At 50.2% G+C, this 25,732-nt stretch overlaps 1 protein-coding gene across 1 annotated transcript; it reads right to left on the bottom strand.

The window, feature by feature from the left end:
- Positions 1-4,081: 4,081 nt before the first annotated feature.
- Positions 4,082-24,766, bottom strand: LOC119954411. Its single transcript, XM_038779609.1, has 5 exons — positions 24,714-24,766; positions 19,036-19,159; positions 13,568-13,650; positions 8,554-8,707; positions 4,082-4,726 (listed from the first exon to the last, which is right to left on the bottom strand). The coding sequence occupies exons 3-5, from the start codon at positions 13,608-13,610 to the stop codon at positions 4,243-4,245; spliced, it is 681 nt and encodes a 226-aa protein (XP_038635537.1). The 5' UTR covers positions 13,611-13,650; positions 19,036-19,159; positions 24,714-24,766; the 3' UTR covers positions 4,082-4,242.
- Positions 24,767-25,732: the final 966 nt, after the last annotated feature.

Below are 25,732 nucleotides of genomic sequence, written 5' to 3'. Positions count from 1 at the left end.
CACACCCTTACTACTCTCTGAGTAAAGAACCTACCTCTGACATCTGTCCTATATCTATCTCCCCTCAATTTAAAGCTATGTCCCCTCGTGCTAGACATCACCATCCGAGGAAAGAAAGCTCTCACTGTCCATCCTATCTAATCCTCTGATCATCTTGTATGCCTCAATTAAGTCACATCTTAACCTTCTATCTAACAAAAATAGCCTCAAGTCCCTCAGCCTTCCCTCATAAAATCTTCCCTCCATACCAGTCAACATTCTGGTAAATCTCCTCTGCACCCTTTCCAATGCTTCCACATCCTTCCTATAATGCGGCGACCAGAATTGCACGCAATACTCCAAATGCGGCCACACCAGAGTTTTGTACAGCTGCAACATGACCTCATGGCTCCGAAACTCAATCCCTCTACCAATAAATGCTAACACACCGTACGCCTTCTTAACAACCCTCTCAACCTGGGTGGCAACTTTCAGGGATCTATGGACATGGACACCGAGATCTCTCTGCTCATCCACACTACCAAGAATCTTACCATTAGCCCAGTACTCTGTCTTCGTGTTATTCCTTCCCAAATGAATGACTTCACACTTTTCTGCTTTAAACTCCATTTGCCACCTCTTAGCCCAGCTCTGCAGCTTATCTATGTCCCTTATCTATGTCCCTAAATGTTCTGAGTAGTGAATGTGAACCTAATGTGCTTCTGTTAAAAGGTTTTTTTTTAAAGTCTTCTGGATGTTAAAAGGACAGCTTGCGGATCACTTAGTGTTGTATTCTTTGGGAGTTGTATTTGAATTAATGGTTGCTAAGATGTTCACCTCTGGGATGCCGGAGGTGATGAGGATTCTTAGTGAATTTGGGGGCTTCTCTGGGTATAAGCTGAACCTGGGCAAGAGCGAGTTGTTCGTGGTGCACCCGGGGGATCAGGAGGAGGGGATTGGTAGGCTCCCACTGAATCAGGCAGGGAAGAGCTTCAGGTACCTAGGAGTCCAGGTGGCTGGGAGCTGGGGGGCCCTGCACAAGCTCAACCTCACAAGGTTGGTGGAGCAGATGGAGGAGGAATTCAAGAGGTGGGATATGTTACCACTGTCACTGGCGGGGAGGGTGCAGTCCGTTAAGATGACGGTGCTCCTGAGGTTTTTGTTCCTGTTCCAGTACCTCCCCATCCTTATCCCGAAGGCCTTTTTTAGGAGGGTCATAGATGCATTTCATAGAATTTACAGTGCAGAAGGAGGCCATTCGGCCCATCGAGTCTGCACCGGCTCCTGGAAAGAGCACCCTACCCAAGGTTAACACCTCCACCCTATCCCCATAACCCAGTAACCCCACCCAACACTAAGGGCAATTTTGGACACTAAGGGCTATTTATCATGTCCAATCCACCTAACTTGCACATCTTTGGACTGTGGGAGGAAACTGGAGCACCCGGAGGAAACCCACGCACACACGGGGAGGATGTGCAGACTCCGCACAGACAGTGACCCAAGCCGGAATCGAACCTCGGACCCTGGAGCTGTGATACGATTGTGCTATCCACAATGCTACAGTGCATTGGAATTTGTGTGGGCGCATGGGACTCCGAGGGTGAGAAGATTGTTCTTGGAACGGGGCAGGGATAGGGGGGCTGGCACTGCCCAACCTTTGTGGGTACTATTGGGCTGCCAAAGCAGCGATGGTGCATATGTGGGTAATGGACGGGGAAGGGGCAGCATGGAAGAGGATGGAGGTGGCGTCCTGTGTGGGCACAAGCCTGGAGACGCTGGTAACGGCGCCGTTGCCGCTCCCTCCAACGAGGTATACCACGAGCCCGGTGGTGGCGGCTACCCTCAAAATTTGGGGGCAATGGAGAGGGCATAGGGGAGAAATAGGGGGCTCGATGGAGGCCCCGATACGGGGGAACCATCGGTTTGTTCCAGGGAGCATTGATGGCGGATTTCTGGGCTGGCACAGGGTAGGGGTTAGGAGGTTGAGGGACCTGGTTGTGTAGGGGAGGTTCGCGAGCTTGGGGAAGTTAGAGGGAATGTTTGGGCTCCCCCCGGGGAACATGTTTCGGTACATGCAGGTGAGGGCATTTGCCAGGCGGCAAGTGGAGGGGTTACCCTTGTTGCCCCCACGTGGGGTACGAGACAGGGTGCTTTCGGGGGTGTGGGTTGGAGGAGGGAGGATTTCGGACATATACCAGGTAATGCAGGAGGTAGATGAGGCCTCGGTGGAGGAACTGAAGGGTAAATGGGAAGAGGAGCTGGGTGAGGAGATTGAGGAGGGGACATGGGCGGATGCCCTGGAGAGAGTGAATTCCTCCTCTTCCTGTGCGAGGCTTAGCCTCATACAGTTCAAGGTGCTGCATAGGGCCCACATGACTGGGACGAGGATGAGTAGGTTTTTCGGGGGCGAAGACAGGTGTGCTAGGTGCTCGGGGAGCCCAGCGAACCACGCCCATATGTTTTAGGCGTGCCCAGCGCTGGGGGAGTTTTGGAAGGGGGTAGCATGGACAATGTCGAGGGTGGTGGGATCCAGGGTCAAGCCAGGCTGGGGACTCACAATATTTGGGGTTGCAGTGGAGCCGGGAGTGCAGGAGGCGAAAGAGGCCGGTGTCCTAGCCTTTGCGTCCCTAGTAGCCCGGCGGAGGATCTTACTTCAATGGAAGGATGTGAGGCCCCCAAGCGTGGAGGCCTGGATCAATGATATGGCGGGATTTATCAAATTGGAGAATGTGAAATTTGACCTGAGGGGATCAGTACAGGGGTTCTATAATCGGTGGCAGCCTTTCCTGGACTTCTTGGCAGAACGGTAGGGAAATAGGCTGACAGCAGCAGCAACCCGGGGGGGGGGGGGGGGGGGGGGGGGGGGCGAGGAGGGCGTGGGGGGGGTTTGGTTCGGTGGGAGGGAGAACTGTGTACATGGGTTTGTGGGATGTGGCGGGTGTTATCTCTTTCCTTTTTGTTTTTGTAGTTGCTTTTGTAGTTGGGTGGGTGTTGTTCTTGGGTTTTTACCATGGCTGTTTTGTTAATATTGTTTTGTTGTTAATATTTTGTGAAAATCTTAATAAAAAGTATTTTTTAAAAAAGAAATGGGTGTTTACTACTGCAGTGATGCCAGAGAGTGGGTGGAGCTGGGCTGTCTGTCAGCTTTTTACTTTCGTTTTTGTGCAGGCTGCAGGGTGTGTTTTAGTTTCGTTTTCAGTGTTGGAGCTGAAGTCAGACCAAGCAGGTGTACTGCTGATCTCTCTGCCATCAAAAGACTATCTCTTGATCATTTGGTTAATTCAGAATTATAAATGTTCTCAGTAGTGACTTTAACCTGATGTGCTTCTGATAAAGGTTTTGATTTTAAGTCGTATGGATGTTAAAAAGGAAAGCTTAAAGGTTTACTTAGTGTTGTAGTCTTTGGGGGTTGAATTTGAATTGATGGTTGCTAAGATGTTGACTGTATGCTTTAAAAAGGTTAACTTGAGTTCATAGAATAAACATTGTTTTGCTTTAAAAAAATACTTTTCCATTTCTGCTCTACCACACCTGTAGAGTGGACCGTGCTCCCCATACCACAATCTATTAAAAGTTGTGGGTCAGGTGAGCTCCACGCTACACTTTGGGGTTCTCTAAACTCTGGCCCATAACAACTGGACAAGGTCGAATGTTAACGGGTTAGTTATAATGGGATAGTTTGATTGGTGTAGTTACAAAGACCAATGTATGAGTGTATATATATAGGATATATCACTTTTCTGATTGGTTTTTACCTAAATATTATGTCTCCTTGTCTGTTGATAATGTTGTTATTGTTCGTTTCTGAATTTCAATAAATATATTTATTAAAAACAATGATGAGTTATTAGACTTTGTTTTAGTCTGCTAACGTGTCATTGGTTCCAGATTCAGGTTTTCTGTGACTTATTTTGATTGAGGAAATAATACAGCAGTTTGATTGTTTGGATGTTTTGTGTTGTAGTATCACAGGATTAATACACTTCCAATAATCCCACGCCTGGCCCCGTATCTCTCCATTCCATCCTGGCTCACATATGTGATGAAGATAATTCACTACACAAGACATACACACACAAGGTTCAATGGAAGAAAAACATTGTTGGTTTAAAAAATTAAAATAAAGGCCCAATTGTTTAATCAGTGACACATTTTGCACAGTATCCGCTGGACCGTGTTTACATTCATTACAAAGGCTGACATGGAATGGAGGCTGGTTACATTATGATTGGTTTATAGCTTCATTAACATTCCCCATCCCTAATAGGTGTCTGAACCCACAGATGTATCTTTTTCAGCTGCAGTTGCCGGCGTTGCACTCAATTTCACCAATTCCTTCAGTCCCTCCTTCAGCCCATGAACCACATCGGTGAGACCGTTTCTCACTTCACGAATCATATTTGCCGTGTAAGGAGCAGTTATATTGCGGCTTTGCTTCAATTGGTGGATAGTGCCGAGGTACACCTGATCCAAACTATTGGTCAAGTTCTGACTGTTATGGCGGAGGTTTTCGACAATCAGCACTAGTTTCTCGTAAACGGGGGTGGTTGTTTCGTTGCCGATTGCCTTGAATAGATTCCCTACGGCAGAGGCCAGCATTCTACTGACTCGGCTTTGCCGTTTCAGAATGTGAAGACCGATATTCTCCCCCCTCCACCCGATATCTTTCATCAGTGAGACTAATGGCTCCATGGAATGTCGAAACAAGGTGTGGAAATGTCTTTCAACCTTGGCTAACCTTGACCTACATAGGAGAAAAATAATGACACATTTTATGTGGACTTAGATGCAATCAACAGCACAGAAACAAGGCAACAACACCAACACGTTAATGCCGGTGTTTAAACAGCACATGAGGCATCTTCTACCCAATATCTCTCTCTTCCATTCTGACTCAAACATCAGCAAGCACCCTCTGAGATTCAGTCACATTTTCTGCTTATTCAATGCTACTTTTCATTCTGTTTCTTCACTTCTTTCTTGCTGAAAAAAACGTCCACATTTAGCAACACTCTCACTTGGCCGCACATGGCTAAAAATAGTTCTGCACCCATTTTGGGGCCCAGGGCAGCAACTGGCAACCCACCCAATCTGATCCTGTTAAGGTAAAGAGCCGCAATTTTGAAACCGACTGGTCTGATTGGTCCAAATGGCTACCTGAGCATTCAGCAGGAGATGGAACGGCCTGCACCGATAGCAGGTGGTGTAGCCTGTCTACTCTTCTTAAAGGCGGGCTGTCCCTTTCAAAATGGACACTGCCGGCTGCTAATAGCCGCCTCTACCGCCATTGACAGTGATGCGGAGCTGCACAAATGGGGCACCGTGAAGAGATGTGTGATGCTGGAGGCCTGTGTGTTATAGGTGGACTGGGGAGTGGGGATGCTTCTGCGCGGGGACGCGTGGCCCTCAAGGCCAACCCTGAGCAGGAAATGGGTGCAGCTGGCCAAGGAGGCCGATGCCTAGAACCTGGCAGCCAGGACCTGATATCATTGCCGCAAGAAGTTCCCTAACATCGCGTGGGCAGTTAAAAACAGTGACTACATCTCCAAAGGACAGCTCCTCAGTATCACATCATCAACCTCTTACACTGTCCAATGTAAGATCTAGACAGTTTGGGAGAGTAGTGCAGGAAATGGTTGATGGAATTCAATGTGAGAAAATGTGAGGTCTTGCACTTTGGAAAAAAGAATCCAAGCATAGACTACTTTCTAAACGGTGAGAAAATTCATAATGCCAAAGTACAAAGGGATCTGGGAGTGCTAGTCGAGGATTCCCTAAAGGTAAACATGCAGGTTGAATCTGTGATTAAGAAAGCGAATGCAATGTTGTCATTTATCTCAAGAGGGTTGGAATATAAAAGCAGCGATGTGCTACTGAGCCTTTATAAGGCTCTGGTTAGGCCCCATTTGGAGTACTGTGTCCAGTTTTGGGCCCCACATCTCAGGAAGGACATACTGGCACTGGAGCGTGTCCAGCGGAGATTCACACGGATGATCCCTGGAATGGCGGGTCTAACATATGATGAACGGCTGAGGATCCTGGGATTGTATTCATTGGAGTTTAGAAGGTTAAGGGGAGATCTAACAGAAACTTACAAGATAATGCATGGCTTAGAAAGGGTGGACGTAAAGAAACTGTTTCCGTTAGGCGAGGAGACGAGGACCCGTGGGCACAGCCTTAGAATTAGAGGGTGTAAATTCAGAACAGAAATGCGGAGACATTTCTTCAGCCAGAGAGTGGTGGGCCTGTGGAATTCATTGCCGCGGAGTGCAGTGGAGGCCGGGACGCTAAATGGCTTCAAGGCAGAGATAGATAAATTCTTGATGTCGCGAGGAATTAAGGGCTACGGGGAGAATGCTGGTAGGCGGAGTTGAAATGCCCATCAGCCATGATTGAATGGCGGAGTGGACTCGATGGGCCGAATGGCCTTACTTCCACTCCTATGTCTTATGGTCTTATGGTCTAATGTTGGTTGATGTGATTTTTGCTCCTCGTTTTGTTTATGGTCCCCATGGTACTGGTATTCATTCAGTTGTTATTCTTTGTAGCATTAATAGTAGCCCGTGTATGCATGAAAAGATTGATTTGGGATCTCGATGCTTATTCATATCGGAAAATTGGTTTAAAAAAAAGAAAACTTTTGAAAATGTCACACTGATGTTAGAGCCTGAACCCTGGTGTATCATCAAACTGTAATTTTGGCTGATGTATGCATATTCTCACTAATTGCCTGTGTTTGTGCGCTAAAGCCAAATAGTGAATCACAGAACCATAGAACCATAGAATTTACAGTGCAGAAGGAGGCCATTCGGCCCATCAAGTCTGCTCCATCTCTTGGAAAGAGCACCCTACCCAAGCCCACATCACCACCTGATCCCCATAACCCAGTAACCCCACCCAAAACTAAGGGCAATTTTGGACACTCAGGGCAATTTATTATGGCCAATCCATCTAAACTGCACATCTTTGGACTGTGGGAGGAAACCGGAGCACCCGGAGGAAACACACGCACACACGGGGAGAACGTGCTGATTCCGCACAGACAGTGACCCAAGCTGGGAATCAAACCTGGGACCCTGGAGCTGTGAAGCAATTGTGCTAATTGTGAAGCAAGGTACAGTTCTGAGGGACCGGCTTTGCCTACCCCTGAGGGTATTTAAGAGTCAACCCCATTCTGTGGGTCTGGAGTCACATGGAGACCAGGCCAAGTAAGGATGACATTTCCTGTCCCTACAGGACATTAGTGAACCAGATGGGTTTTATGACAATCGATTCCTGATCACCTTTAGACTTTTCTTCCAGATGTTTATTGAATTCAAATTTCGCCACCTGTCATGGCGGGGTTTGAACCCAGGTCCCTAGAGCATGACTCCACGTCTCTGGATTACGAGTCCAGCGCCAATACCACTCTGCCTCCCCGTGAGTTGTCATTAATCCAACAGAGTAAGAGGTCTTACAACACCAGGTTAAAATCCAACAGGTTTGTTTGGAATCACTGGCTTTTGGAGCGCAGCTCCTTCATCAGGTGAGTCACAGGCCCGCTAATGGTATAACCAATGGCGTTCACTGTACGTGCCGAGTGGAACGCATTGACGCTGCTGTCGAGGCACCGGAGAATTGCATTTTGGCGTGAAACCGGCGCCCACCACGATTTTGGCGTCAAATCTGATTCGCCACCCAATTGCATTTCCCAATTCCGGCGTCTGCGGACGGAGAATCCGCCAGTGGTCTGTGTTGAGCAATGAGAGAACGCGTTTCCGTCATAAAAACAGAAAATGCCGGGAAGGTTCAGCAGGCCTGGCAGCATGAGGTTAGTGTAGTTGATCAGTGAGGACTCATTGGGCTGAATGGCGCCCCCCCCTTCTGTGCTGTAAACATCGACGAATCTATCACGTTTGGAGAAGCAGAGTTAACGTTTCGAGTCCGTACGATTCTTCCTCAGACTCTGTAGAAGGGAAGGAGAGACTGGTTCTTGAGAGGGAAGTGAGGTGAGCAATGAAGGTAGTTCCAATCGTTAGAAATCTGGTTTGAGCAAAGTTAGCTGCAATTCTAACCTTGATTTTCTTTTTTTTCATAATTATAAATTTAGAGTATCCAATTCAATTTTTTTCCAATTAAGGGGCAATTTAGCGTGGCCAATCCCTCTACCTTGCACATCTTTTTGGGTTGTGGGGACGAAACCCACGCAGACACGGGGAGAATGTGCAAACTCCTCACAGACAGTGACCCAGAGCCGGGATCGAACCTGGGACCTCGACGCCGTGAGGCAACCGTGCTTAACCACTTGTGCCACCGTGCTGCCCACTAACCTTGATTTTCAGGTGACCACGATAAGGAGGGAAACTGACATTTGGTGCCAGGCATTACAATAATAAGGGCAACTTGTAATGATGCACAGAATTTAAATTCATAAATCGTCACATGTTGCTCCACAGGAATACTGAGCCGCATAAGGAGATATTAGGGCTTTGTGACCAAAATCCTGGTCAAAGACGTCGGAAAGAGAGGTCGAAATATCTGCTGAAGACAGTTCTCTCTGATAGTTATAATCGCCAGTAGCTAAATACTTACTCAGCCAATCTGCCTATCTCACTCTCTGCCACTACTTGGAAAGCACCACCTGCTAGTGTACCCAATGCTTCATAGAACATCCGATAAGATATTTGCCTGTGCGTGAATCTGCTGGATTTGGATTCACCCTTGGGGATGACACCTCCATGATTACCTGTACAAGAACACAAGAGACAAAGACTCTTTTAGTAGTTCTGGTGCATGGTCGTTGTGAAATCTTCTGAACAGCTGGCACCCCTCCTGCCACTGCTAACTTTCCCTTCAGACATCTCTCCAGATGCTATGGTCCTTGCTGCAGTCAATGGGTGTTGGCTGCCTGGAAAATGCCCTAGCGGGAGCCCGTTAACAAACCCTCCGGGAGAAGACGCTGGAAAGCAATGAGGAAACAAGAAACCCTTGCACCCTCAAGCCACGGATCAGCCACACCAAGTGTCCCCAAACTGCTTCTCACAAGTTTCCAACTCTGGGCTGTGTGCATCTCACTGAAATATCTCAAGGGGGCTTCACTCACAACTTGCTTTGAAGCCGCCGTCCTGTGCACAGCAAGACCCCAGATAAATCGGAAACATGACTGCAGTCGCTATGTTTCAGATGATCATGGTTGAGGGAGGAATGTTGGCCGGCGCTGTGGGAAAACTTGCAGCCGCTCTTTGGCCAGTGCCCTGGGAATCTTGGGCTTTTAGAACAGCCGGGGTGTGAGTCTCAATTCTCAGCTAAAGCTGGAGGCAGCGTTCCCTCCCTACGTAGCAGTGTCAAAATCAATCTCTTGGCAATTCATCTTGATAGCCTTGATGATAAAGGAAAACTTCAAACCCGCATTAAAGAGATTTTCTTTAATTCTGAACAACTTCACCCTAATTTTGCTCTCAGCAGTTTAGGTAAGAAGAGATTAACAGTATTTAAAGTTGTTCAGACTTGTCCGAGGGCAATGCGGGGCTGAAACTCGCCAGTTGAATTAGCTTTTGAAGAGATACAGCCAAAACATCTGCATGAGTCTGACCAGAACTAGATCTTCTCTGTAAATTAGTGTCAAAAGATCGCTTTCTCAAAGAATAACTCTGGAAAGTAAATATTCCTCTGTGCCATTGGTATTTCAGGTGGAGTAAGAGCTGAGATGGTTTATTTTCTTGTTCCTTAAATGGGAATAAGGATAGTAATTAAGGATATTGTATTCACTGTACTGAATGGCGTTGTTTAAGGGGTAATTGTTAGCTATTTTCCGGGATCATGTTAAAGATATTTTAACACTGTGTTAATAATAAATTTTGTTTTGTTATTGGCCAGGGTTTAGAGAACCCCAAAGTGTATCATGGAGTTCACCTGACCCACAACTTTTAATAGATTGTGGTATGGGGAGTACACGGCCCACTCTACAGGTGTGGTAGAGCAGAAATGGAAAAGTATTTTTAAAGCAAAATAATGTTTATTCTATGAATTCAAGTTAACCTTTTTAAAACATAGAACATATAACATAGAACCATTACAGCGGAGTACAGGCCCACGATGTTGCACCGTCCTGTGAAACCCCTCTAAAGCCCATCTACACTATTCCCTTATCGTCCATATGCCTATCCAATGACCATTTGAATGCGTTTAGTGTTGGCGAGTCTACTACTGTTGCAGGCAGGGCATTCCATGCCCTTACTACTCTCTGAGTAAAGAACCTACCTCTGACATCTGTCCTATATCTATCTCCCCTCAATTTAAAGCTATGTCCCCTCGTGCTGGACATCACCATCCGAGGAAAAAGGCTCTCGATGTCCACCCTATCTAATCCTCTGATCATCTTGTATGCCTCAATTAAGTCCCCTCTTAACCTTCTTCTCTCTAACGAAACAGCCTCAAGTCCTTCAGCCTTTCCTCATATGATCGTCCCTCCATACCAGGCAACATCCTTGTAAATCTCCTCTGTACCCTTTCCAACGCTTCCACATCCTTCCTATAATGTGGCGACCAGAACTGCACACAATACTCCAAATGCGGCCGCACTAGAGTTTTGTACAACTGCAACATGACCTCATGGCTCTGAAACTCAATTCCTCTACCAATAAAAGCTAACACACCGTACGCCTTCTTAACAACCCTCTCAACCTGGGTGGCAACTTTCAGGGATCTATGGACATGGACACCGAGATCTCTCTGCTCGTCCACACGACCATAATCTTACCATTAGCCCAGTACTCTGCCTTTCTGTTACTCCTTCCAAAATGAATCACCTCACACTTTTCTGCATTAAACTCCATTTGCCACTTCTCAGCCAGCTCTGCAGCTTATCTATGTCCCGCTGTAACTTGTAACATCCTTCTGCACTGTCCACAACTCCACCGACTTTAGTGTCATCTGCAAATTTACTCACCCATCCTTCTACGCCCTCCTCCAGGTCATTTATAAAATGACAAACAGCAACGGCCCCAAAACAGATCCTTGTGGCACACCACTAGTAACTGGACACCAGTCAGAGCATTTCCCATCAACCACCACTCTTTGTCTTCTATCAACTAGCCAATTTCTGATCCAAACTGCTAAATCACCATACAGTGAACATCTTAGCAATCATCAATGAAAATACAACCCCCAAAGACTACAACACTAAGTAATCCTTTAAGCTTTCCTTTTAACATCCATAAGACTTAAAACACCTTCCAACAGAAGCGCATTAAGTTTACATTCACTACTGAGAACATTTATAATTCTGAATTCACCAAATGATCAAGAGATAGTCTTTTGATGGCAGAGAGAACAGCAGTAGACCTGCTCTGTCTGGCTTCAGCTCCAACACTGAAAATGAAACTAAAACATACCCTACAGCCTTCTCAAAAACAAAAGTAAAAGATATTTATATACACACCCATTTATAAACGCCAATTTCTTAAAGGTACTCTCACATGACAGTTTTAATATACCATATCCCTCCCTATTCCTTTACTCCTGAGTGAGGTATCATTTCCTCACAGTCTTACAAAATTAAAATAAAATATTGGGGTTCTGTCTGGTATCATCATCACTGTTGGGGTCTGGTCTGGAATCCCAATACAGCCCACAGCGCAAAATGTGGAGAAATGTTTGATTCCCAGACTGGCATTCCTTATGTATGGAAGGATCAAGCTGGAATTCTGCCACTCATTAGTTCAGAGCATGGGTGTTGCTCTATACTCTCCATTGTAGACATTCTTATTTATGGTGTTGAAGACCCTGCACGACACTGAGAGTGGAGCAGCAGACTGCAAGTCGATCATTGGAATGCTTGGCTGTGATATTTGCTTTTTCATATTAGGATTGGATTTTGTTGATTGTCACATGTACCGAGGTGGTAGTAGGACAATTGGCCGACAGACAGTTGGCCGACAGACAGTTGGCCGACAGACAATTGACAGACAGGACAATTCACAGACAGGACAATTGGCCGACAGGGAACCCGCTTAAAATAGTTATACTAAATTACGTCCTTCTAAACATTTATCAACACTTCCTTTGGTCAACGAATCTCTGTATTGTTACCACCTAAATGCTTAAGTTTCCCCCCTGTAAGTACGGATGCTGTTTCCTACAAAAGCATCTCATTGCAGCAAACCCTCGGATGTGCCAAAGGTCCAAAAATATCGGAATCGTTGGCTCGCATGAATATTCTGTTCAAATTCTGTCAAGCGATATGTCCAGCTACATATGAAAGCGGAGGTTTGTCCATTATGCTCTGCTGAATTCCAAGCCACATGATGTGACGCAATGCTTGTGTCATGAATTACTCCAAAATAATTCGGCACACTTTGTTTTCTTAATGCCACTTGTAATTATATCCGTCAGGATTCGGGTCGGGCGCAGTATTTACTTGCCAAATTTGACTGAGCTATTTTCTCCATTTTACAGGTGCTTCAGTTTGATTATGTTATGTTTAATATGTATGGCATGGGGGTGGGGGGGAATCTGGTGGGAGGGGTTGGGGGGGGGGGGGGGGGGGGGGGGAGGTGGACGATACCTTGAAATAGTCACATAGAAGCCTTGTTCTTGGACATTTCTGTTGAATGTTTTAATAGCATAAATTTCACCGAAACAAAAGAAATGCAGACTCTTCTGTACATGACATTGGAACTCACATATTTGTTGATATAAGGGGTTATGATCTTATTGAATGGCGAGGCAATTGTCGGCCAATTGTCCTGTCTGTGAATTGTCCTGACTGTGAATTGTCCTGTCTGTGAATTGTCCTGACTGTGAATTGTCCTGTCTGTGAATTGTCTGTCGGCCAACTGTCTGTCGGCTAATTGTCTTTCGGCGAATTGTCCGCACACGACCGAGGTACAGTGAAAAGTATTTTTCTGCAAGCAGCTCAACAAATCATTAAGTACATGAAAGAAAAGAAAAGAAAATACATAATAGGGCAACCCCAGGTACACAATGAAACTACATAACACCGGAATCGGGTGAAGCATAAGGGGTTTAGTGTTAATGAAGTCAGTCCATAAGAGGGTCATTTAGGAGTCTGGTGACAGTGGGGAAGAAGCTGTTTTTGAGTCTGCTTGTGCGTGTTCTCAGACTTTTGTATCTCCTGCCCGATGGAAGAAGTTAGAAGAGTGAGTAAGCCGGGTTGGAGGGGTCTTTGATTATGCTGCCCACTTTCCCCAGGTAGCGGAAGGTGTAGATGGAGTCAATGGATGGGAGGCAGGTTTGTGTGATGGACTGGCCGGTATTCACAGCTGATGTTTCTCGCAGTCTTGGGCTGTGTAGATGCCATACCAGGCTGTGATGCAGCCAGATAGGATGCATTCTGTGGTGCGTCTGTAAAAGTTGGTAAGAGTTAATGTGGACATGCCGAATTTCCTTAGTTTCCTGAGGAAGTATAGGCGCTGTTGTGCTTTCTTGGTGGTAGCGCCGACGTGGGTGGGCCAGAACAGATCATTGGAGATGTGCACCCCTAGGAATTTGAAGCTGCTAACCATCTCCACCTCGGTTTTGAAAACGGTTTTGTTTTCACAGCTAGTTGTGCTTTTAATCAGTTTGAAGAAATTTTATTAAATACCTTTGACGATAAGGAGCAACAAAGCAACTGCAAATATCTTCATGATGGAGTCAAGTCTTCAAAACTCTGTCAGCAGTAGAGAGCTGAATGGATATAATTACATCATTAGAATGATGACAGGTTTATTACCAACAGTATCAACCTTATAAAGTAAACCACAAGTTAAATTACCAATAAACTCTATTGTTTACTCTCTTAAATGACTGCATAACTCACAGAAGGCTGATGGGAGATAAGGAGCGGGATTCTCCTTTCCAGACACTAAGGGCTGGATTCTCCGATCAGCGACGCCGGAATCGCGTTTGGCGATCGGCCGGAGAATGGGATTTTACTCTGGAATCAGGGGCGGTGCCGCTTTTCCGGTGCTCCACCCCCGTCAGAAATGCTGTACTGAAGGAGTACACCACAGGTAATCGGGACGGCCTCAGGACATCACCCGGGGTCCTCTCCGGATGCTCCGGCCCCGACGGGCCGAGTTCCCGTCGGCGTGGGCCGCGTGTCCTCACAACTTTCAGGGAACACGCGTGGCGGCTGCGGACTGAGTCCAGCACCGCCACAGTCCGGGGGGGGGGGGGGGGGGGGGAGGGGAGAACCGTTACGCTGGTGGGGGGCGGGGGGGGCTTCGGTGGGGGCTGGGGGGGACTGGTAGGGGGTGCTCTGGGGGTGGCGAGGCGGGTTACGGGGGGGGGGAAGTATTGGCAGGCCGGGTACCCACGCGGCTGGTGCCATGTTGTACGGCGTGGCCGCCTGCCGTGCGGCATTATCCACGGGGGCTTGACGCGACATGGCTGCTAGCGCCCCCCCCCCCCCCGCCCTCCCCCCCCCCCCCCCCCCCCCCCCACCCGCTGGAGGATCAGTGCGGGTGCAGCGCTGACCTTTCCGTTGGAAAAGCACACGGATCACGCGGACGTAGCCGCGCAATCAGAGAATCCAGCTCCAAGTGTTGATGCCGGTGCAGAATCCGTGGAGTTCCATGTCAGTAAGCTGCCACCGCACCTGGACTAATTCAGCTACTGTTAAGGGGACAGCACTGGCGCCACGTGGAACACAATTGATTCCAATGAGAAACGTTGTCGGATTCGCCAGGTCCCAGATTGACACTCAGGAGGCTGACAAGCTCTGCCCACAACCACCAGGGGGCGGGAGAAGGCAGGAGGGGGACTGTCGGAGCTGCGGCCCCTCACCATGGCAGGGCAGAGGGCCCCGGATGTGGTCGGCAGCCCGGAGGAACAGGAGGTCACCGAGGTGGAAGGCAGCTGCGGGCGAGGAAATGAGACCCCGCTGAGTTGGGGTTCCCTGTGACACGTGCGCCAACCCCCCCCCCCAACATCACCCCACACCACCCTCAGCCCCACAACCCTCACCCCCACACGACCCCGCGCCCCCACACCATCTCCACCCTCAACCCCACCCTCACCCCACACCACCCTCAATCCCACCTTCACCTTCACCCCCACCCCCACCCCCACACCACCCTCACCCCCATATCGCCCCCCTCACCACCAACCCCCCCCCCCCCCCCCCCCCCCCCCCCCCCCAGCCCGCAGTCTAATCATGCGTCTTTTACAGTGTCTTGCAGGTGCTGCTGGAGATGGGGTGGGTCCACCTGGCGTCCCCACCCCCAGCCAGTGCCACAGCCAGGCCCCCCCCCCCTCCCCCCGTGAGCCAAGCAGCGACGAGGAGGGCAGCTCGGATGGCAGCTTGACACGACACTCAGGAGACCCCGGAGCTTGATCCTGAGGATGACACGGATTTCCCGTCACAGCTGTCTCCAAAACCCTCCACCATCTCACAGACACACCTCAACCATGTAGTGATATCATGGTTGTGTCATTGACGTCCCACTAGGAGTCTCATCATCTAAGTGAAGATCAGAGTCAGGTGACCTCAGACTGACTAGTGAGCTGGGAGAGAGATAGTGGTTTGTGTATGTTCATACTGTTAATCATACTGTTGTTTTGTATATAGTTGACCCACAGTTAATGTTAATAAATCCTTTATAGCTTTAGCTGCAAGTGTTCTTGTAATATAAATCAGGCCATCCGACAAGAACATTACACTCTGTTGGGCACTTTAGTGAAGAGGCTCCTGGGACACTCTCTGGTGCGCTCCACACAGCTCATCCGCTACATCAGGTGGAGGTAGGAACACCCAAGGGGGCGGACGGTCGGAGGGCAGGCCGACCCCAGGAACTGGCTGCCTTCCAGGTGGGTTTCGGGCCACTGGAATGGACAGTCCCATCGATTGTGGAGATGCAGAGAACACATGAGGGGTTGTCGGTGAGCATCCAGTACATGCAGATGCAGTTGGAAGAGTCCAAACGCGTGCAGGAGCAGGAGGTGGTGCTGACAATACATGCCATCCAAACCAACACCGCACAAGGCATTGGGGGGGGGCGAGGGTTGTAGCTAAAGATCAGTATGTCCAAGGCCTGGGGCATTCTGTGCAGGCGGTGGCCGAGGCCCAGGACAGGGTTGCCACCTCACAGGCAACCATGCCCCAGAGCCACCAGGAAATCACAGCGACGCTCCTGAGCGTGGCCCAGTCGCAGCAGGCCATGGCCGGGAATGTCGGCGGCATTGCCCAGGCGCTGGTTGACGTGGCGCAGATACAGAGGAAGGTGGCCCAGTCCCAGAAGGAGATGGTGCAGTCACTGGCTAATATGACAGAAACCCAGAAGGTAGTGGCACAGTCGCAGTGTGATGTGGCGCAGTCCCAGACGGAGATGGTCCACTCGCTGTGCACGTTGAAGCTGGAAGCGAGTTACTCGGTATATATTTCCCAGCCTCTGACCTGCTCTTGTAGCCACAGTATTTATATTGCTGTCAGCTCCAATTCAGTTTCTGGTCAGTGGTAACGCTTAGGATATTGATGGTTACTATTTAACAACTGACCCATGAATGCAGACCACTTGGACTGTCTTCCCCTTGCTCGGAGTTTGGGAGATTGCAAGATAAGAGAAAACTTACTAACCTGCTTTACACATCTCTCATGGGGAATTTCTGTCGTGAGAAATGGAAATATTCACACAGATGCAGCAAGAAGTGTTTTTGAACTTAATGTACATTACTGGGGAAGAGTAACGGGGTATTTTCTGCACTTGGCTGTCCTGTACTGAGCTGGATGCTTAATATTGACACTCGTATAGAAAATGTTGCCAAAAAGTTGCCTGTTTGCTGGAGATGCCCTCCATCGCCAAGCGAGCTGAATGGCTCCATATTTACCAACTCCCCATGGCCTTCTTTTGTTCCAAAAATACTTGCACCCCCTGGAACTTCCAGGTCAGTTCAAACCTTGTTGCAAAGTTATCCTTTCTGGTGATTTTACTGCTCACATGTCACTTTGAACAATGGCCATTTTTACGTAAATGGTTGCGTGTAGGATATAGGCCATTGTTAATAACACCAGGATCACTGCAAAAAGAATACATGCAGCAGACATTTAATCAGAAAGGAAATCTGAGATTAACCCATTCCTTTCTTTTAAAACAAAACATCGTAATAACACTCCGTTTTTGTATGTTTAGGCAGTCTTGATTGGTCAGTTTAAGTGGCGCATGGATTTATTTGGTAGGCGCTTCCTTGACACGAGGCTGCAAGTGGGGCGTGAGGAGGGCAGGACTGCACGATGGATGTGTATCCGCCAATGGTTGATTGCAATGGTGGGATGTGATGTCGGTTCAGAAGTAAAACAGCGGAAGGTAAGTGGGGTTGGGGGTGTGCCTGATAACAAAGTTCTCCTGGCTGGTGGGGTAATTTCAACGCGAGATGTGATGGGATTGATGGAGGGAGGCGTTGGCGTGGAATGGGGAGGATGAGAGGGCGGCACGGTCACAGAGTGGTTAGCACAGTTGTTTCACAGTGCCAGGGACCCAGGTTCGATTCCCAGCTTGGGTCACTGTCTGTGCGGAGTCTGCACGTTCTCCCTGTGTCTGCGTGGGTTTCCTCCGGGTGCTCCGCTTTCCTCCCACAAATGTCCCGAAAGACGTGCTGTTAGGTAATTTGGACATTCTGAATTCTCCCTCTGCGTACCCGAACAGGCGTCAGAATGTGGTGACTAGGGGATTTTCATTGCAGCGTTAATGTATGCCTATTTGTGACACTAATAAAGATTAAAACATTTTAAAAAAGAATTGGCTAAGTGTGGCAAAAGTGCTGGGCATTATTTGACATAACTTATTACACAAAAGCTATTCTGTGTGGTGAGATTGAAAAGGGTCACTAGGTTTGAACGAAAAAGTTTTTCAGAAAGCTGTCAAGTTACAGCAGCTCAGGTACATATCCAGACAGCTTTATAATGAGATGAGGGTCTCTGCCTCCAACACCCCTTCAGGGTGTGAGTTCCAGTTCCCCACAATCCTTGAGGTGCAAACATTTCTCCTCACCGCCTTTCTAATCCTTCTGTCAATTGTTTTAAAGCCGTGCCTCCTCGTCACTGACCTCTCTGTTAAGGTAAATAGGCCCTTCCCATCCACCCCAACCAGGCCCTGCTCAATGTGGTACATCTCAATCCACCCCCCCTCCCCCCAACCTCCTCCATTCGAAGGGGATCGATCCCAATCTTTCCTCTCGGATGCATTTGTCCAGACCCAGCAACGGCCTGGGGAATCTCCTCTGGACCCTCCCCGGTTCATGTCAACATTAATTTTATCGGTGAAGAAAGTGACAACAGTCTAAACCCTCTAGTGTTTTTACGCAGTCTAACCCCATTGTCGAGCCAATACGCAAACCTGAACTCAAGGAAGTAGCAGCTACCACGTTGCTGCAAAACTTGAATCCTATTCACAAACTTTGTCACGGAATAAGTCCGGATGTCAGGAAGCTGCTTCCTAGACAGAGCCTGAAATTCTAACAAACATGTTTCAAGGAAATAGAGTAATTATTCCTCAAATAACATCGAGTCCAGCAGGTATAAACCTGTGTCTTCAACTGAGGAGCAAACAGTTCTCAATTTTAATTTCTCTACAACTAGAAACAAGGCCAGAATCCTTGCAGAAGAAATGTATTTCTATTCCTTGGCCTGTTTCTGCACAGGAGCAATTTTATGTAACGTTTTCCAGAGCGCCGAAGTTTGACTCCGTTAAAGCCTTTGGTGAAAACAAATAGCTGGAAATTGGATTTAAAAAAGAAGAGAGCTTTTCATTGAGCCCTCGCTGAAGAGCCATTTTAAATATTTAAAAAAAAATTTAGAGTACCCAATTCATTTTTTCCAATTAAGGGGCTATTTAGCATGGCCAATCCACCTATCCTACACATCTTTGGGTTGTGGGGACGAAACCCACGCAGACACGGGGAGAATGTGCAAACTCCACACGGACAGTGACCCAGAGCCGGGATCGAACCTGGGACCTCGGAGCCATGAGGCAGCAGGGCTAACCCACTGCGCCACCGTGCTGCCCCTTAAATAACTTTTACTGGTTTCATGCGCTGAAGTTTAAAACTCAGGAAAACATGAGGAGCGTCTCGTACCTTGTTCACATTAATCTTTCCGCTCGCTGTATGTCTGCTTTCTAATCCTCAGGTTTTCAGGCTTATTAACTTGATGGAATCACAGGATCAAGGAGCAGGATTATTGACCTTGCCGTGTTTGTGTCTGGAAAACATTAACAGAATAGTGACCAGTTGATGTCTCCTTCATCTAATTAAGCAGCAAACTAGTTACCATTACCTGCCGCTTGCTGTACAGGACAAGTGGTCTAGATTGGAATAATGTCACCACATCATATCAGGTCTCATCATAGAAGCGTTGGGTGTACAGCACCCAGAAGGAGACCATTCAGCCCATTGTTCTCTTTCAAAGATCAATACAGTCAGTCTCAATCCCTTGTCCTTTCCCTGCAATTTCTGGCTCCTTTAAGCATTCTATGGGCGCAATTCTCTGGAAAGATTTCTAAGTGTGGTAGCGAGCGGGAATTGCCGCGAGCTTCCCGGCACTTGGCCCAGCGAGGAGGTGAGGATTCTTTTGTCCAGCAACGTTAATTGGTCCACTTAACGAGGCCTCATGGGCTTCTCGCCGCAAATGAAGGCTCGCCAGCTGATCCGCCGGGACCGCGCTCGCTAGCTCCCCGCTAACAAGGTCGAGCAGCCCTTGAGCTGCACTTGCTCAGCCTACCCCAGCCCAGCTCGCAACAATGGCGCTGAGGAGACTGTTCCGCAAGATTCCGGGGATGCTGACCTGGGGTGGCTGCTAGACGTAGCGGAGGCCAAGAGGGATGTCCTGTTCCCCCTGAGGGTCCCGGAGAGTCAGCCACAAGGCAGCCAGAGCTGCCTGGCATGAGGTGGAGACCGCTGTGAGCTTGGGGAGTGTGACCAGGAGGACTGGCATCCACTGTCGGAAAAAGGTCAATGACCTACACCGGGTGGCACCCAACTCCACATATGCCCACCAGCCCCTTTCTCTCCACACCCCTCCCCTTTCCAACCCTCCTTCACACCCCCTCTACCACCACTGTGAACCACGCATGTGGCTAACGATGCCCCGTCCGTGTCTCCTCGGGAAAAGCTCTCCCATAACCGTCGGGAGAGGGCCCAGACCATGGCAGAGGGGTGCTGGACATAAGAATCTTCACCTCCTTCGAGGAGCGTGCCCGGAAGGTGACTGGGGTGGCCGAGGACAGATTGGTCGCCAATGCGGAGGCTGGCAAAGGCCACAGAGGAAAGGAACCACCGGGCTCCACCCGGAGGACCTGTCAGACGTGAGTGTGGAGATATGCCTGTGACTAGTATTGTACATAGTTAGCAATACGACCTCCAACCAGCTGGTGGCGTCAGATATTGGTCACGTGACGTGGGATACTTGCCAGTTGGTAGTAAGGCGTACAACAGGACAGTCGCACACAGGGGAGTTCCAGAAGAGAAACTCAAATAATAACCGATTCTGTTTTTTATCTTTCCACGTGTTAATCAATAAATCATCATTCTAGTTACGTCATCAGATGTTCTGTATGCGTCATTGTAACGGCAAGGTCGCAGGACACAACAGTGAGTCTAGTTTAGCATTCCTGACTGACCCATCCCTCCCACTGACCACATGTCCATTCTCCCGCAGGTCCTCCAGTCGATGGAGCCTGCCCGTCCCGGGAGGCACCCTCTCCCGACACCGAGGGGAACACCTCGGAGGAGAGCTCCGGGGATGCAACTGTTATAGTTGCCGTACAGCTGTTATCCCCACTCTCCACCAGCACCAGCACCCCTCCCCCCCTCCCCCCCGTGGCACTCACCCACCTCCGGCTGTGGACATGTCCCCAGAGCTGTGTCCAATCCCCTGGGTGTTCGGATGTTGCTTGTGTCGTGATGCCTCCCGCAGTGTTCAACCACAGTTGCCCAGGCAACAGGGTGTGATTGGGATGCTAGGTAGTGACTCTCACATGCTACATGGCCCGCCCACCCACAGGAATCCACTCGGGATGTGTGAAGTGCTCACTTAACCACAATTGCCAATTCCCTATTAGCGATAATCTCCAGCCGCACGGCCAGAGGCCTCAGCAGTCGGTGGGGGTTACGGGTGATCGTTGGGGCAGACGGACAGGGACAGGGGTTGCCCTGGAACAGGTACACCCCACCCAGGGATTGGCATGATGTTGCCGTGAGCGGTTGTTCCCCAGTTGCCCCCTCCCCTCAGCGCACCCCTTCACCCCTCCCCATGGCAGCCTATCCCTGCAGAGGGTCCCCCACCCCAGCAAAGGGTTCCCCCCCCCCAACCCCCAGCGAGCACATGGGGTGGCAAACCCAGCACTCCCGGGCTCGTTGCTATGAGCAACGATGGCGCCTCATCTCCTCGGCTCCCCACAGAAACCCTTCCACCAGGTTCATATTTTACGCAAGGAGTACTAATCGGCGGGGGGGGGGGCTGGATCGCGGGAGGCCTTTGGAGACAGGGTGGCTCCCGTTAATTGTATTGAAATGGGACTGAAATGAAACGAGTACTCCCTGGCCCTTGGCCTCGCAAACCTCCAGACACACCTTAAAGTGGCGGACCAGGTTCGGCTGAGGAAGTGATGGGTGGGCCAAGTATTTCATTCAGGGCTGGATGAGAAGAATCGGGGGGTGGCGATCCTGGTGGGAAAGAGGGTGTCGTTTGAGGCGTTAAATGTGGCGGCTGACAGTGGTTATCAGCCGGAGCAGAGGGCTCCCATCTGATCCATAAATCCCCTCAGCACCTTAGCCGCCGCCGGCCTCCTACCCGTCCGGGACTTGGATCGATCCAATGGGGGATCCAGCACCGTGTTGAAGTCCCCCCCCCATGATCAGGCCCCCCACCTCCAGGTCCGGAATGCGGCCCAACATGCGCCGCATACACCCCGCATCCTCCCTATTTGGGGTGTAAACATTCACCAACACCACCCGCTCCCCCTGCAGCTTACCACTCACCATCACATACCTCCCGCCACTGTCAGCCGCCACATTTGACGCCTCAAACGACACCCTCTTTCCCACCAGGATCGCCACCCCCCGATTCTTCTCATCCAGCCCTGAATGAAATACTTGGCCCACCCACCCCTTCCTCAGCCGAACCTGGTCCGCCACTTTCAGGTGTGTCTCTTGGAGCATAGCCACGTCTGCCTTCAGCCCCTTCAAGTGCGCAAACACCCGGGCCCGCTTGACCGGCCCATTCAGCCCCCTCACATTCCAGGTTATCAGCCGGATCAGAGGGCTCCCTGCCCCCCTCCCCTGCCGATTAGCCATGACCCATCCCCTGCCCACCCCCGGCCAGCGTCCCCCGCTCGACCAGTTTCCCCACGGTGGCAACTCTCCCCCCCCCCCCCCCCCCCCCCCCCCCCACCCCCTGCATCCTCCAGGTCCTTCCTGGCCATTTCAGCAGCAACCCGGTACCCCCCCCCCCCCCCCCCCCCCCCAGGCTAGGACCCCTCCTAGCCGCGCCCCTCCCTCCATAGCACTCCCGTGAGCCAGCTAACTTCTGCTGACCCCGCCGACTCCCGCCATACCTCCGACTCCTCCCCATGTGGGGCTACTCCTCCTCCTTCGTGCCCATCAGCAGGCCCTCCTCCCCCCCCCCCCACTCTTGCGCGGGAAAATAACAGCAACGGCCCGCGCTTCTCAGCCCCGACTCCGCCCCCATCATCCCACAGCGCGGGAAACAAGAGGAAAGCCCGCGCTTTCACCCTGCCCAGCCCCGCCTCCTCTAGGGCAACTCCCATTGCCGGTCCCCACCACCAGCTCCCCGCATTCCCAGTTTACCTCCCTGCCCGAACCCTCCACCAGACCCCTACAAAAAGACATAAGGACATCGCCCCACCCACCCTAAAGCCAACACACATCCTGCATTAAATAGAGACCCCCCCCCCTCCAGAGCAAAAATCAAACACAATTACATTATCATACAAAATCCCCCATCTTAGACCCTCAGTTTGAGTCCAGTTTCTCGGCCTGCATAAAGGCCCACGCCTCCTCCGGGGACTCAAAATAATGGTGCCGGTCCTTGTAGGTGACCCACAGACGCGCCGGCTGCAACATGCCAAACTTCACGCTCCGTCTGTGGAGCACCGCCTTCGTCCGGTTGAACCCGGCCCTCCGCTTAGCCACCTCCGCACTCTAGTCCTGGAAGATCCGCACCTCCGTGTTCTCCCACTTGCTGCTCCGCTCCTTCTTGGCCCACCGGAGCACACACTCACGATCAACGAACCGGTGAAACCGCACCAACACCGCCCGCGGCGGCTCGTTCTGCTTGGGCCTCCTAGCCAGAATTCTGTAGGCCCCCTCCAACTCCAGGGGCCCCTGGAAGGACCCAGCTTCCATCAAAGAGTTCAGCATAATGACCACATAGGCCGCCAGGTCCGATCCCTCCAGCCCCTCCTTGAGGCCCAGGATCCACAAATTCTTCCTCCTCGACCGGTTGTCCAGCTTCTCGAACCGCTCCTGCCACCTTTTATGGAGCGCCTCGTGCATCTCCACCTTCCCCGCGATGGCCACATCCTCCCTTTCGGAGGCCTGCTGCTGCAGCTCCCAGATCGCGGCCCCCTGGGCTGTCTGAGTCTCCATCAACTCTCTGGTGGTAGCCTTCAGCGACTCCAGCAGCTCCACCTTCAGCTCCTGGAAGCAGCCCAGCAGAGTCTCCTGCTGCTCCTGCGCCCACTGCCTCAGCTCCTCGAGGGCTCTGCCGGCCGCCATTTTGTTTCTCTTCCCCCGCCTTTCCAGGAGCGTTTCCACTGTTTTTCCTCTTACCCCACTCCTGGTCCAGACCATAGGACCTTAGGGATTTACTTCAGACCCCTTCCCATGTCGGGATTCGTCGTCGAAGTTCCGTTGGGGGCCCTGGAAAGAGCCCCAAAGTCCGTTATTAGCGGGAGCTGCCGAACGTGCGGCTTAGCTCCGCATTGCCGCCACCGGAAATCTCCATTGCCGCCACCGGAAGTCTCTAAACACTAATTTCTTAAAGGTACTCTCACCACAGATATTTATATAAACACCCATTTATAAACACCCATTTCTTAAAGGTACTGTCACATGACAGGAAGGTAGGGAAGGTTTGGGGGTTGGGGTCACCAGCGGGGACTGTCGGTGTCTTCGGAAAAGGCCAGGGCTGAGGGAGATCCGGGGGTGTCAGTCGACCCCAATGGGCAGGGTGAGGCCCAATCAGAAGGGCCTTCTGATGGAAAAGCCTGTCGCCCCTTCCCAACCAAGATCCCAGAAATGAGGGAATCCTCAAAGGTGCCCCACTCACCACCCAGGATGTGATCGGCCTGCCAGCCTATAATTGGGAAACATCCCTTGGGTGGCCATTAAGTAGCCACTTAGGGGTTTTAATTGGGGCAAGGACGGGTTTCCTGTCCAAGGCCTTGCCCGCCCCAGTTTAGGATTACTGCGGGCTCTGGGCGGATGGGAACCCAGAGGGAATCTATATCATTAATATATATTGGGAATAGCTGGGGTCCCAGCACTGATCCCTATGGTACGCCACTAGTCACTGCCTGCCATTTGGAAAGAGACCCATTTATTCCTACTCTTTATTTCTTGTATGACAACCAGTTTTCTATCCATCTCAGTGCACTACTTTCAATCCTATGGGATTTAATTCAACACGCTAATCTCTAATGGAGACTTTGTTGAAAGCATTATTAACATCCACTGGCTTCCCCTCACCATCTCTACTAGTTGCATCCTCAAAGAATTCCTGAAACACTTCTTACCTCCCCTGAGTCGAATCCTCCTGCTCTCTGTGTGACTGGTTTCCCAACCTCACATCTCTGAGATTTATTAACCTGCTCTTATCTAGTTCACCTGATAAGGGAAAGAACAGCAAACTATGGATGTGGGGTTTTTTTTTGTTGTTTTTAATGGAATGAAGGATAAAGATTTTTGATCTCTCGCTCCTGTTTATCTGCAGCAAACATTGAATGTCGAAAGAATGTTATTGACTGATGTTGGTCTGATGGTGCGGACCGACTAAAATTGAACCGCAAAGCTCCGCGATCACGTGACACGGGCACAGAAATAGCAGCTTTTACCTCGGCTCTGGCGTTACTCTTTTTCAAAACCCTCCTTTTTATCCTGTGTGTGCGGCAAATGCTTGGCTATTGCCGAGGATGCCGACAAAATCTGGCGATTAAAAGGGGGGGGGGCAGTCAGGTGCAACGGGTGAGCCTCAAGCGAGCTCTCGAACCGCCACTGCAAATGATTACTCGGAGGTTAACAGGCGACAAACCCGGCTTGTCGACACAGAATAGAAGAGCTCGTGAGACCGAGCTGCAGAGTACGAAGAAAAGGCTCGATGAAACGGAGGAAAGAATCCCGAATGTGGAGAATGTTGCTTCCTCCGCCGAAGCTGGCATTCAGTCCCTGGCAGACCAGTTGCGTGGTATGTCAGAAATCCTGGAGGATCTGGAGGGACGATGTCCGAGGAAGATTGTCTGGCTCGTCGGTCTGCCGGAAGGAGTGGAGGGTAAGATCCCTGTTAAGTTTTTTGAGAGCTGGCTGCCAGAAGTTGGACGTGAAGGCTGGGCGTTCGGAGCTGGAAAGGGCGCACCGTACCCTGTCTTTGACAACTAGGAACAATCAACGTCCCAGATCCATAATCATTCGCTTTCACAACCTCAAGGATCGGCAGAAGCTTCTGGAAGCAGCGAGGCACGGGCTGGACCTGGCTCCATGAGGGGCCGAGGATCTCACTTTTCTGGGACCTCTCGGTGCCGACACGGCAGAAGCGTTG

Source organism: Scyliorhinus canicula, chromosome 19, assembly GCF_902713615.1.
Source record: "Scyliorhinus canicula chromosome 19, sScyCan1.1, whole genome shotgun sequence".
Taxonomy (NCBI): Eukaryota; Metazoa; Chordata; class Chondrichthyes; order Carcharhiniformes; family Scyliorhinidae; genus Scyliorhinus; species Scyliorhinus canicula.
The sequence above is the reverse complement of the archived record's forward strand: the minus strand, read 5'-3'. Positions and strand labels throughout refer to the sequence as shown.

Bases quoted from the DNA above. Each gene is read 5' to 3' on its own strand.
- LOC119954411 (XM_038779609.1), bottom strand. From the start codon at position 13,610: ATGAAGATATTTGCAGTTGCTTTGTTGCTCCTTATCGTCAAAG. The intron at 8,708-13,567 runs GTATTTAATAAA...GTTCTTGTACAG, and splicing joins GTTGCTCCTTATCGTCAAAG to GTAATCATGGAGGTGTCATC. The intron at 4,727-8,553 runs GTAAGTATTTAG...TCTCCTATGTAG, and splicing joins GAGATAGGCAGATTGGCTGA to GTCAAGGTTAGCCAAGGTTG.